The sequence below is a fragment of the Prionailurus viverrinus genome, chromosome B4, assembly GCF_022837055.1.
Source record: "Prionailurus viverrinus isolate Anna chromosome B4, UM_Priviv_1.0, whole genome shotgun sequence".
Classification (NCBI taxonomy): domain Eukaryota; kingdom Metazoa; phylum Chordata; class Mammalia; order Carnivora; family Felidae; genus Prionailurus; species Prionailurus viverrinus.
This window is the reverse complement of record NC_062567.1, coordinates 91580954-91595427: the sequence shown is the minus strand read 5'-3', so window position 1 is coordinate 91595427 and position 14474 is coordinate 91580954. Positions and strand designations below refer to the sequence as shown.

The 14474-nt window shown below is 43.4% G+C and overlaps 1 protein-coding gene across 2 annotated transcripts in view; it reads left to right on the top strand.

Annotated features, from left to right (window-relative positions):
• BEST3 (bestrophin 3) overlaps positions 1-14193 on the top strand; it is a 37574-nt gene extending 23381 nt beyond the window's left edge. For both annotated transcript variants that reach the window (XM_047867061.1, XM_047867062.1), the window contains 2 exons: positions 311-462; positions 13090-14193. In XM_047867061.1, the coding sequence (XP_047723017.1) occupies positions 311-462; positions 13090-14032 (1095 nt within the window). In that variant the 3' untranslated portion in view covers positions 14033-14193. The remainder of the gene's footprint in view (positions 1-310; positions 463-13089) is intronic.
• Positions 14194-14474: the final 281 nt, after the last annotated feature.

The following is a 14474-nucleotide window of genomic DNA, read 5'->3' as shown; positions in this document are numbered from 1 at the left end:
AAAGGAGTCTCTCTCTCCTGCCTCCTAGTAAAATGTAGCTAGCTCCATTCTGGGCATGTGGCTTGATAAACCAAGTCTGGGCAGTTTTATAGCCCCACTTAACCCCCATTGCCAAGTGCCCTCACGCAATAAACATGTGCAAGTCTCTGCAATGGTCCTGGTTACAGCAAATATGAACAACGGACATTTGTGTATTTACTCTCTCAGACTGCTCCATCCTGCTGCAAATCCCATCCACCCATTGGAGCTTACTCTCTGTCTTTATACACTCCACATCCAAATTATTCTAACAATAAAACAATGATTTTAGGTCTCTCTTTTAGCTGTGGATGAAATGCACATGAGCTTACCCAAGATGAAGAAGGACATTTACTGGGATGATTCTGCTGCTCGACCACCTTATACACTGGCAGCCGCTGACTACTGCATACCCTCCTTTCTGGGGTCAACAGTCGAAATGGGGTGAGTGCATTTTTTTTAATCATCAATATTTAGAAAATAAGTTGGTCACTGTTCTGATTTTTTATGCTCTGGTCTTGAACTCACTTTCACGACAACTCTCAATTGGTAACATCTTATTTCAGATGTTCAGGTATAATTAATATGCCCGAGGAAGTTTGAGAGCAAAGAGACTATAGCTTCCGGTTTAAATGTGGTGTGTGTGTACACGCAGGCATGTGTATTTGGGGGTAATTTGCATTTCACCTTGTTTTTATACCACAGAAAACTTTTCCAATAGTTGTGAAGTTATCCTCTTTTTTCCTTCCGATTTGAAAAGTAGTTTATTCAATTATATAATCATTTATTACTTAAGACGTTCATAACTGAATGTATTTCCAACAAGTGTTTATGAGGCATATACCACATGCAGGCACTGTGTTAGACTACTTGGAGACAAGCAAATCCTAAGGAATGAGATAAGTTTTCTCTAAGATTTTAATTCAACTATGTTTAGTAGACAAGTCGGTCTCTGTTCTGTGGTTTTAACATAACAATCTGTCCCTATGTACTTAGCTTTAAATAAATGGGCTGAGGCCTGAAGTAACTCATGCACACTTCTCGAATAATTTTATTAAATCTGATAATGTATTTGATTTTGGAGAAATGTGTGAATGTGGGGGAAGTTTAAGTATTTTTGCTCAAGGCAGCTGCCACAGTTTCCAAGTAACTTAAAGAGAAGACTGTGGACAAATTTAGAAAAATAAGGAAAACCCCCTTAAAAAAGAGGAAAACTTTTGCAGGATTTTTCTTACAACTTGTGACAAAACTGTGGTTTGCTGTTGAGACCAGCTCTCGGCAGATTTGTGAGGCAAGTTCACGTCCTGTAGTTGCTACCTGGGACCTTCTTTCCTCTCTCCCACAGTGTTCAGCCCTCCTGTTTCCCAACCACGAGGATATCCAGCTTCAGCCCTATTCCCACAAGGCTTCACTCTTGGCTGAATGTCTCTTGATCCTAACAGGTCTTCAAGACCCAAAGGAAAAGATGACCAAGTAGAATTTCAGGAGTGGGGTCAAATGATGAGATGATTTAGGAGCCAGGAGATTTGCCTGTTGTCTTCAAAGCATACCTGATAGAAGGTTGCACACCCAGGCTAGGCTCGCCTTGGCTTCCAGATGGCCCGACAAGCCTGGATTCTCCTGTGTGCATCCCAACCCCAGCTGGTTGCTCAGTCTCCACAAAGAGCAATTTACTGTTGTTCGCCCAGTTTGTGGCGAATCTCGGCAGTTTGTGGTGGCAGTTTCATGGGTTTTGAAATCCTTCTCGATTTTAAAAATTAATAGATGCTTTTCTGTGGATTTGTTCTTGGATAACTCAACAGGCTTTAACCTTTCTCTCCCTTCCCATTACTGATTAATGCACAGAATTGAAGGTCTAATTTGTAAGAGAAAAGAGACTAGCACATTTGATAGGGCTGGAGAATCATTGTGGTATCACTGTTGGGACTGTAAGTGCCCTTGTGCTCCATATCTATCATCCAGTTAGTTGTTTTTGCAGGATGGTTACAATGACAGTTTTTGTTTGGTCTCAAGATTTTCATTTTGGTCTACATATTCATCCCAAGCATCATAATATTACATTCTTCTGTGTCCATGTTCTTTAGAAATTATTAAAATATCTATTTCTATTTCTAAATATAGAGACACAGAATTAGGGATTTATAAGACCTTGCAGAAAATATCTACCCCAAACAATTATTGAGAATATTAAATGAGATTGGAAACATCAAAACACTCTAGATGTAACCATAGAGCATTGTTAATATTGACTCATGTAAGTACCCTATTTGTGGATGTCAAAATGATTAAAAATTAAAGAAAGATTAAACAAATCTAAGCCATTTTTCATATTAAGCTAGCACTGGAAATTTGGAACAGAGAAAAAATTCTTGAGAGAAAACTGGGAGATGTGATATTTAAGAATGCAGCAAAAAGTTTTTAGTTATCAGAGAGAATTCCTCTAATTAAGACAGCCTATTTACTAGCATGATGGGAACGGCCACAGGCAAAGGCCAGAGTCTATTAGGGGAGGTTTCTGGGAGGCATTTAATTGGACTCTGGAACCAAATGATCAAAGAAACAATTAGACAAAAGTTCACTTGATCTTGATTTTCTGCATGAATGAGGACCATTCAAAGGGAACCTCACAGTCCAGGAAAAGTCGCTACAGGAATGCAGGCTTTTGGAGTATTCACAGAAATGCCCACGGTTGATTCTTTCCAGGACTGTGCTGTTACACAAGTTGTTTCTGCTCGCCTGTGTTGGAAAACCAACTCCAGCTAACTTAAGCAAAAAGGGGTTTCTTGGGTCACATCTGGAGACTAGCCTAGCTTTGGGTGTGGCTAATTTCAGAGGCTCAAAATATGTCACCGGGACTCACTATTCCCCTCTCTATCTCTTCAGTTCAGCTTTTCTCTCCACTGGCTCAGGTTTCAGACAGGCAAAACAGCAAGATGGCAGCCAGCAGCTTTACAACCTATCCTCTCAGCAAATCCTGTGGAAAGAACATGACTCTTAAAACTAAAGTACTGAATTAACTGGCTGGGCTTGGCGAACGTGCCCATTCTTGAACAGGGAAGCACGATATTTTGATTAGCTGAGGCCTGTTCACATGTCCATCTTTGGACCAAGGGGCATGTGTCAGCCCCAAGCAACCATAGGGAGGAGGTGATGTCTTAAGAAAATTAGAATGGTACTACCAGGAATAGGTGAATGGTTTGCTAGGCTGAAAGCAATGACTGTCCTCTAAACTCATAAAAGATCACTCCCTAAGAATTTCACTGTTCACTCACCAAATACAAAGTTAATATCAAGTGAGCCATCTGACGAAGGCTCAGGGGAAAAGGGAAGGTAAAAGTAAGGATTACTGTAGCACAGGTGATTTTGTTGATGATGACTGAGTCAATGAGCCCTTTGCATTAGGATAAAGACCGGGTGTCAAAGTAGTATGGATTCAAGTGGTTCAGAAAAGTGTTTGCTGCTTGATAAGCATATAAAATCCTTTCCTGGTTGAGTAAGTTTTTAATTTTCTTATTCTATTTAGGATGTACGTTCCTAGCATATTTAATTCAGAAATCAAATTTCCCTTACCTTTTCACATCAACGTTTCAAGCTTATGATCACAATTCCCATGACCCAGAAATTCTAAAATCAAGGCAATGCCCTTCAATAACTGAACAAAAGTACTATCCAAGAGAAACCTGAGAAATTACTCTGCTTCCTATTTTCTTTTACATTCAGGGGACTACTCATTTCCACATAAAAAGGAAACTCCTTAGGAGGGCCTGAGTGGCTCAGTTGGTGAAGCATCCAACTTCGGTTCAGGTCAGGGTCTTGTAGTTCACCGGTTTGAGCACCCCTATCGGGCTCTCTGCTCTCAGTAGGAAGCCTACTGTCCCCCAACTCTTCCCCTCCCCTACTCTGCCCGTCCCCCACGGCGTGCACTCTCTCTCTCTCTCCCCCCTCTCCCCCTTTCTAAAGTAAATAAAAATTTAAAAGAAAAAAGAAAACTCCTTAGAGACAATTCCTCTGTTCTCTATATTCAGGGACATATTCAAAATATTGCCATATTTTCTGCACATTTACCAAATGTACATTAGCGAAATAAAGTAAGATTTTCCCCATATTTTTATCTCAAATACAAATTTAAAATATCACGTTTTTCCTCGTATCTTCACATATAGAATGAACTCATCCATTTATTCAGGCAAATTTTCTTTCAGGGCCTGGTATACGATAGGTTCTATTTCAAATGCTAGGCATAGGCAAAAAAAAAAACAAAAACAAAACAAATACCTCTTCAGCTCACTGACACAAGGAGACATGTTCTGGTACCATGTGGTAAACCCAGCAATAGAGAAACGCTCAGTCTTATGGGAATAAAAGAAAGATATTTCACCCAGCGTGGTGAATGAGAGACGGCTTCTTGGAGCTGAGGAGTCCAATGTGCATCTTTAAGACTAAATTAGGAGCTAGCACACAAATAGGAGGAGGAGATTCAGCAAAGGGTAAATTCCAAGACAATATGAGCACAAACAGCAAGGAATGACAGTGTATTTAAAGTAACAGTTTTTTTTTTTAATTTCAGCTTTATTGAAGTATAATCGACATAAAAATTATGAGGTATTTAAAGTATACATTGCGGTGATCTGCTGTTTTAATTAAGGTGTCTTTTCATCATCCTTACTGTTGGAGACACTATTAACCAAGATGAAGAGGTCACCCACAAGCAGAGGGAAGAGTTTTCTATAAGATGCGTGTGAAGAAAACACGCCCAAGCCCTGAAATGCAAATGACTCTTCTTTGGACAATAGCAAACACTTACACCTAACATACCAAACTTTACCAAAACAAACCTAGAATGTTTAAACTCAAGCCAGCATTGCTGAAAACAAATTTCTTTTTTTTTATGTTTATTCATTTTGAGAGAGAAAAAGTACAAGTGGGAGGGGAGCAGAGAGACAGACGGAAACAGGGAATCCCAAGCAGGCTCTGCACAAATTAGTGCAGAGCCTGACACTGGGCTCAAACCCACAAACCACGAGGTCATGACCGAGCCAAAATCCAAAGTCGGATGCTTAACCGACTGAGCCACCCAGATGCCCCAAATTTGTTTTTATTTTTATTTATTTTTTAAAAAATTTTTTAACGTTTTATTTATTTTTGAGACAGGGAGAGACAGAGCATGAACAGGGGAGGGTCAGAAAGAGAGGGAGACACAGAATCTGAAACAGGCTCCAGGTTCCGAGCAGTCAGCACAGAGCCCGACCCGGGGCTCGAACTCACAGACAGTGAGATCGTGACCTGAGCTGAAGTCGGACGCTTAACCGACTGAGCCACCCAGGCGCCCCCCAAATTTGTTTTTAAAACAAACAAAAAGTGGGACGCCTGGGTGGCTCAGTCGGTTAAGCATCCGACTTCGGCTCAGGTCATGATCTCACGGTTCATGGGTTCAAGCCCTGCGTCGGGCTCTGTGCTGACAGCTCAGAGCCTGGACCTGCTTCAGATTCTATGTCTCTCTCTCTGCCCCTCCCCCGTTCATGCTCTGAATCTCTCTGTCTCAAAAATAAATAAACATTAAAAAACAAACAAACAAACAAACAAAAAGTAAGATCCAGGGTTAGCCCACCACAGCTAGCCTGAGGTAGAATGCTATTCACATGACAGCACCATGGGTCGCTCCAAAACTCTTGTTCTTTTTTAAATACTTAGGATTATCCATTAGCACAAATGTGTAAGTCTCTGAGGAATGGAACACAAGGAAATTAAAGTCCTAAAGTCTCATAACTCCCTTTAATCCCATCTCGAAAATCAAAATCCCCAAGAGTGAAGAAGCAATAACCCCTTAAGGGCATTGGGAAAACCCCGCTGAAATATCTACCCAGAGCAGCTAAAGGATTCCAAATCCTGGAGACGAGAGGCAGAAGCTGCTTATGAAATGGATCACTAACATGTGCACACATGGAAGTGTGCTCGCTCTAAGGGTCCTGCTGATGTAAAAGAGTGCTCTCGGCCCGTGGACTTGCTACTATACCCTTTAATGAACACCGCTTTACTGGGCTTTCTGCTGTCATTCAAATATGTCGCAACTTCCTCACACTGAGAGTGGTCTTAAGGAATGGATCTATGAAGTCAGTTAAGGATGCACTTAGCACAGAGGAGAAAGATACAGATTTTTGCAAGCGTTCCTTCTGGTTAGGAGCGGAGGGATTTATTTAGGATTTATTTGGTGCTGTAAAACTGCAAACACCCAGAAATAGTGACTTTTACTTATCTATCTTCATTCCAAAGTCTCTCTGAATGTGTAGAAATAATATAATTACTTTTTTGCAATTGTACGTATGTATTTAATGTGTACAAAGCATTCGGGTTGCGTAGCACAGTCAGAAGTCTTCTTGGCAGTATTAGTTCAAATATACCAAAATATGTATTTAACAAGCACGTCCTTTATTAAATTGTGGTTAAATATACCTCTAGATGGATGTTTTAGTAAGTTATCCACTCTTAGCTAACTATATTCAAATATTATAGCTTTTACAAGAAAATACATAGTCTGATACATACTATTGCATGCGTGTGTTATAAACTACCAAAAATATCTCAAAATTCTGAATCACTAACTTGGACAAAAATGTATTCTTGGAACATTGATTTTCACTTAATGTACCAGAAAGGAAGGAGAAACGGAGCCTCCCAAGGAGATGATTGTGCGTTATTAACTTTAAAATTCTAGAACCTTCTCAGGGATTCTTTCATATGCCGACATAGGCTCACCATTGGCACTCGATTTTCACCTTCTAAAAGACATGACAGGTATAGATGACTTAATGTCCTTTTCTCACAAAAATCCCACAGGATACAACAGCTTTGAAATGTGGGGGACTTTAAGTGAACCCCCATTTGGGGCCACAACTTATTTTTGCATCAGCCAGTGGAGGGCCCATGAGCATAACCAGAGTAGTAACAGGAGTCTTGATATGCCCGTTCTTTTACCAGATTTGCTGTAATCCTTGGCCCCAACTAGCAGAGAGGCAAGAGAGTGGCAGCAGGAGGGTCACCAGCCCTGGGACCCCCTATTGTGAGCTAGGCAAACCCCCCGTGATGCTCCCCTACTCCAAACTGTCCCCCAGCAAGAGAGTCAGGAGGGGGTGCTGGGTGGATACAACCTCTGTCCGCTGGGTTTTCCTCCCAGTGCTTGGCCCCCACCTCCCAGCTCAGCACGAGTTACCTTTCCCATCTTATAAATCCTAGGCTACGGCTCTGACAAGATTCTGCAGAGCAGAAGGTTAAAAATAACAGCACTTGCCTCTAATGGGTTTGAAGAGTACATTTTGCTCTGCTGTGAATAAATGTCCCTCCACACGGGCTCTGCCCAGATAGATTTTCAGGCAAATCATCAGCTCCCTCCAAGGCGGCTGCCTGACTTTGAGGAACACTAGCAATTTGAAAATAATAAATCTGACCTGAGAAGTAGAATTCATCACATTAAATATCAATTTCCTAAATTCCTCATTTCAATTTTGTTAAAATGGCCTAAATTAATTGAATTTAAAGTGTCAAAATACCACTTTTTAAAAATTTTTATTTATTTTTGAGAGAGAGAGACAGAGACAGAGCATGAGCATGAGCAGGGGAGGGGCAGAGAGAGAGAGGGAGACACAGAATCCAAAGCAGACTTCAGGCTCCCAGCTGTCAGCACAGAGCCCAATGTGGAGCTCGAACTCACGAACTGTGAGATCATGACCTGAGCCAAAGTCGGACGCTGTCAGACTGAGCCACGCAGATGCCCCTCAAAATAGCACTTTAAATGTTGGCACAACAGCAAACAAAATGGCCACCGTGAGGTGAAGATGTTGACTGACCTTACTGAGGTAAACATCCTATGATATACACATATGTCAAATCATCACATTGTACACATTAAACTTAAAGAATGTTATATGTCAGTTATATATCAATAAACCTGGGGGGAGGAGGTTAAAAAAAAAAGGTGGCCCAGAGAAAGAAAGGCAAGCATTATCCAGTTTTATCCTTTAATCTTGTGAAGCTCTGTATTTATTTACCTGATCACACACATGAGAAAGCTTTGTGAAAAGCTTGCTTCGGGAAAAAAAAAAAAATGCATCAGATCTCTCAAGTTAATGGGGCTGTTTTGGTCTTTCCATATGAGACACACTCCATGAATTCTGAAAGTCACTGCCGTCTCCAGCAGTCCTGTCCCCTCTTATTATGGCAACAGGAGGTGACAAGTGTTCTTCTGTGCCCTGAGCAGCCCAAGCATCTTTTCAAAAGCCCTGAAATCACTGCTGCCTGTGCCCTCAGAAATCTGTCACTGGCAAGGGAGACTGTGGGGCTGATGGTTCACTGGGTGCCCAATAGATATTTTGAAAGTGCGGGTTGTTGGTCTTTTATAACAGTTGCGATTGAAATAACATATCCCAATCCTGACGCCAGTGAGACCTGGAGGATGACGCCTGCTCTCCCTCCTAGACTCGGCTACAACCAACTAGCCCGCCTGGCTTAACATAACCTGTTCTCTCTCCCACACCTACCCTTCTCCACCCTTTCAAAATAATGCCCAATACATAGCACAACCTTCCTCATTCTCATCTCTTCCGTATTGAGGATTTACATTGTGCAATAAATGTTAACTGCAGGATTTGGCAATGTCTGCAAGAAAGCCACCTGATCGGCCCCATCTTCCTTCTCCCAAATAATCAGCTTTCTCCTGTCCTTATGCTTCCTCTCCATTCACTCAGTGCCCTCGTCTAACCATTAAGTGACCGTGAGAGTCATCCCTTCTAAGGTGTTCATTGTCAGATGGCAGCACTAAGGTGTAGTGACACTTTTTTAAGTATATTTTGAGAGAGACAGAGAGAGTGCAAGCTGGGGAGGCGCAGATAATCCCAAGCAGACTCTGTGATGTCAACGCAGAGCCCGACGCGGGGCTCGAACTCACGAAACCACGAGACCTGAACCGAAATCAAGAATCAGACATTTAACCAACTGAGCCACCCAAGTGCCCCTGGGTAGTGACATTTTAAAAATACACTCTCGGAGGAGAAAAGGGATTAACTTTCAGGCAGACGCTATCATTTCCTCCAAGCAGGTGCGAGAAGTCAACAATGACTTGGAAATCACCTCTGAAAGTCTGCCAGTCATTGACAGAGTCCTTTTCGTATTGTCTACTCTTCAAAGCTTTTCCACATCTATTACTCTTTTGAACTCCCCCACAGCCTCTAAGGCAGGTAGAGGAAGTATTGTTGTCACTAGTTTTCGAGTATGATGCTGAGTCACAGAAAGGTTAAGTGGCTCTCCTAAGGTCACACAGCTAGTTAGAATCAGCCCAGGCAGCAGAGATCCTGGCTCTGCGAGCTCCCGAATAAATCATTTTCCTCACCACAGAGGCAATTCTCAAATTCCATCTTCTGGACAATAATGGCTGCATGGCACTTTCCATGAATGTCCTCCTAGCTCTAATTACTTGCCTATCTAAGTCCAAGCAAATTCCAGAACCTTTTTCAGCTGACCTTCTCTAATGTATAGCAATATAATGAGCGTGCTTATATTCTACCATATAATGTTTCCGCTATAGTTGTTTTGGAGTGTTTTAAGTGGTGTGATATTTGGGCTTCAGGATTGTACTAACCTTGTACCAAAAGTACACTTTAAAAACCAAATAAGAAGGAGAAGAAAGTCTGAAAGGACCTAAAAGGTACATCCAAGTCGCCCAACTTGGGAAATGGAGCATCTTTCAATGTAGTCTGTTCTGTGTGCTCTAAGCTTTAAACCATTTTGTTCTTAAACCACGGTTTCTGATGTCCTACTGGGAACCGTGACTTTCAGAGAAAGGAGATAGGGATTGTGTACTGGCAGTGAAACATTCCCTCACGGACACATTTGGAAGAAAGGTCATTGGGTTCATCATGTGGGGGCGGGGAGCTTCACGACTGCTCTTTGACAACATAAACACCCAAAAGGCTTCCTTTACCACTTCAGCATGACCTCCATAAAACTGCCCCTCCCCCCCCCCCCCCCCCCAGAGCACAGGCCACCAAGTGTTCCTCCAAAGACCCACCAATAGGTCTTTCTGACTAATAGCGTAGAAAGTTCCCATGTCGTGTTTCTTACCCAAAGCATTTCTGGACGACAACATTCATCAATGTTGCTGTCCACGTAGTTCTTCCAGAACTACCACAAAATAGCACAAGTCTACCTATGCCCTTTGTTCGCAAAGGCAGCCCATAGTTGCCCCCTGCCTTTGGGATAAAGTCCAAATCCCTCTACCTGGTACATAAGACTCTAACACAATCCAAGGCTACCTTTTCAGCTTTATGCCTGACATTATTCTGTGCTTGTACAACTCAAGTTTTTCCCATCTTCACACACAAACACCCTAAAGTTTCCCCCGGCTTACTTGTTCAAGTCACTTCTTCCATTGGAATGCTCTGCCCATTTGATTCCTTCTCAATGTCAAAAAGTCAGCTCAAAAACTTACTTTGTCCCAATTTAGCTAATTATATACGTGCCTTCTCCCTCCTTTTAAACTGTGTTATACAGTTCTTGGTGCAACAGATTTACTCATAGTAGATGCTCAATAAATTTAGTTGGGTAAGTGGATAATTCTCATGCGTCCACAACACAGTCTCATGAGGCAGGAAGGTACAATAGGGTGTCACTGGCAGCCCTGCCCAGTGTCAGTTGGTGAACCAGTAGAACATTAGCAAGAGCCCTGGCCTTTTTGCAGTTTGCTCTTTGTAACTGGTCTGTTTTTCTCTAATTTGTGATGCAGGGCCTTAATCTTCTTGCCCCCATTGAATATACATGTCCATCATCAGCATAGTTAGAAAATTTTGTCCTTAGGATTTACAAAGTTTTGAAGTAATGATAGTATAAACATGTTTCCTAGAAGATTTTTTTTTTAAACATTTATTTTGAGAAAGAGAGAGACAGAGTGTAAGCGGGAGAGAGGCAGAGACACAGAATCTGAAGCAGGCTCCAGGCTCCGAGCTGTCAACACAGAGCCTGACGCGGGGCTCGAACTCGCAACCCATGAGATCATACAGAACCTGAGCGGAAGTCAGACGCTTAACTGACTGAGCCACCCAGGTTCCCCTGGAAGATTTTTATCATTCTTACAAGGCAGTGTGGTTTAGAAGTGGTTGAGTAAGAGAAATCGCAAATAAAAAGTCAAGATCTCAAATGGAGGACAGAGGCTCGCCCTATAAAGAGAGATTGGCAGCCCTACTTTGGATTCCCAGGGCACATCCAGCGTGGCGATCTTAGTGAACAACTGCGCTTGTCGCTCCTCTGGTGTGACTGGAGATCTGACCTAATGAAACTCGGCGAGCTGGGTCACCGGAGCCTCTGAGACATGAGTCTGCATTTCTCAAGTTGGTGTAACCGAATCGGAGCCATGCACGGCCGAGGTGGGCCAGAGGCTATCTGGTAGCCAAGGGCACTGCTGGGGCTTTAGAATAACAGCACAAGGTTGTAATCGGACGCCATCCTGGGACACTTAGCCAGTTAATCATCTCGATCAGCCATCTTTTATTCATAAACACGGAGGAATGATGTTCTCTTTGCTGCTCACTTTACCCTTTCAGGTTACACCAACATCCTGCTGCCCCGACACTCCCCTCCGTGTCACACAAAGCGCACCTGGCATTGTGAAGGCATCTTGTCACCAGGGCTGTCGATAGGAACATTGGAACCAGGGCGGACCAAGCACTGTTGCTCCCGGAGCTGGTGTGAGCATTTGCGGTTTAAAGGCAAGGCTTTAAGTAGCTCCTCTTTGAACCCCATTAAGACCACAAATCCACCGACACATGAGACAACCATGTAATGTGAGGCGGGAGCAGGCCTTGCGACCCCATAGCCCTCGCTGTTATCCCAATTATCCATTTTATTTCAGCCTTGAAGAAGAAGGTTCAAAAGGCTAGGGTTATTCGTTTTATGTCTCAAATGTTGAAAGTTCAACATTACCAAATCTATCAAACTTCATCACAGGGGAGCCCAGCCCTGTCGAGAGACCACGCACCGCCCTCCTCGATGGAGGTGTGGTCCCATTTCTCCTTCTGTAACCCTAGATGAGTGGACCAGGGATGTTAACAAATTACCTGTGGGCAAGGATTGTGTTTTACTCATTATTCTGCACCCTCCCTCCCCGCCCCCCCCCCCCCCCAGGCTCTACCTCACCACTTGACATCCAGGTAGCAGACTTTATATAAAAGGGACTAAGAACAAAGGCTTTGGAGTCAGATTTCTGGGTTTGGCCCTCAATGGCTACACTGTCTTTAGCAATCTCTCTGGGTCCCAGTTTCCCCGTCTGTAAAATCTGAATAATAATAGTACCAACTCACACAATGAATATGATAATTAACTGCATTAAGGCATGGGAGGTCCTTAAATAAATGTAAATGTGAGCTGTTTTTGCATTGTCTTGAATTTGGTTATGATGCATTATTGGGGGGGGGGGGTTACAGATCCTTAGTTCATGACCTTGGTTCACCTGCAATAAAGGAGAAAGAATACACACTATATCTTCTTTTTAAGGTCCACGTCTGTAGATGAGTGATTTTCAAAGTGTGGTGTGGGGAACTCTGGGAATCCCCAAAAACCAAAACCCCAAGACCCAAGTCCTTAAGGTCAAAATTATTTTTGTAACAACACTAAAATGTTATTCACCTTTTCATTCTCATTCTTCCCTGACTTTCTGGAAAAGTGGAATTTTCCAGAAGCTACATGCTATGTGATGATGTCATCACTTAACATTTCATGGTATGAGTGCTTGTACATTCTTATGTGTGCAATTTTTTTATATTCCTCCGTTATTTCTGACACAGTAAGTAGCAATGGCTGTAACCCACATAAACAATTCTTTTCGGGGTACTTGATCATTTGTAAGAGTTTGAAAAGGTCCTGTGACCAAAAGGTTGGAGAATCTCTGCCAGACAATCTCAAGTTAAAGTCTCCCCCATTTCAAAATCTGTAATGTGAAAATCCAAAACTCAGTCCTGATCTCTGAGACTCTGCCCACAGAGCTGGGGCCCTGAAACTGCTCTGCCTGCATTTTGCCATTGTGTGTTTCAGACTGTCCGGGTCGGATCTCCCTGGTGAGGAGTGGCTGTGGAGTTTCGAGAAGCACAGCCAGCGCCATTCCATGATTAGAAGAGTCAAGAGGTTCCTGAGTGCCCACGAACACCCCGTCAGCCCCAGGAGGAGAAGCTATGGCAGGCAGGCCAGCGACAGCTCCATGTTCTTCCCCCCAAGTGGCGACGTCAGCCCAGCCAGAGATCTGCTGGATGTGCCCTCGAGAAGCCCCCACCGTGCCTCACCCGCCCAAAGGCAACCCTGCTCCCCAGAGGGGAACCCCAAGGCGTACTCCAGCCTGGGGGAGCTGTCCACGATCAGGGAGACCAGCCGGACAAGCACTTTGCAGAGCCTGACTCCACAGTCGAGCGTGAGAGTCTCCCCCACCAAAATGCCGCAGGTCCCCGAGGTACTGATCACAGTGACCGAGGCACCAGTGCCCACATCACATGACTCCACTGCCTCCATCCAGAGCGCAGAGTTTACCGGGGTTGAGCCAAGCAGGACTGGACAGCAGGAGGTGCCTGTGGGATTGATTGCATTCCCCTCAGAGAAAGGGACACCTCCTAGGGACCCCAGTCCCCAGACTAGTTCAGCCAAAGATGAGAGAAACATCCTCACGTTAGCCTCTGGGGAAGACCCTAATGATAATGACAAGTTCCCCAAACGGTGGAGCCTCCCCGGTTTCCTGGCGTCCAGCCACGCCTCCCTGACAGGCCTAAGTCCAGATCCCATCAGTTCTGAGCCTGTTCTTTCACTTGACACAGAAACATCCTCAGAGACCAGTGGAATCAACATTGTGGCTGGCTCGCGAGCCTCTCCTGATGTGCTATACTTACTGGAAAACCTGGACACCAAGGAAACAGACATCGTAGATTTTAATAATGAGCAAGCTGAGGCATCACCCAACGGAATACCAGAAAGGTCTAGGACCTGGTTCTAGCCTAGATTCTTACTTTCCCAGAAGTTCAGCATTAGTTCCAGAACATACCTAAGGACTGGTCAACTTTTTAAAAAGCCATCACACTGTATAAGCTACTTTTTAAACTGAAGGGCATTATGATCCTGAGTGTCTGAGAACTGAGAAAATCAAACACATTCACATCATCCATTACAAGGTGACTTTCATAAAAGTTACACAGACCACAGTGACATATCTTAACCAAATAAGGAATCTTAAAAATATATATATATATGACTTATAATTCATAGATTGCTAGCTTTGTAGATAGATAGTCCAGTCCCCTGGTTTTGCCTATAGGGAGACAAAGGAGCCTCTCCTCCCCTCTTTTTCTTTTCTTCGACACTTCAGTTATAAACTGAGGGAGCTAGGTCACACAATGCCTCAAAAGCCCCTTCCTAATTCTGACTCTTTGAGGCTTTCT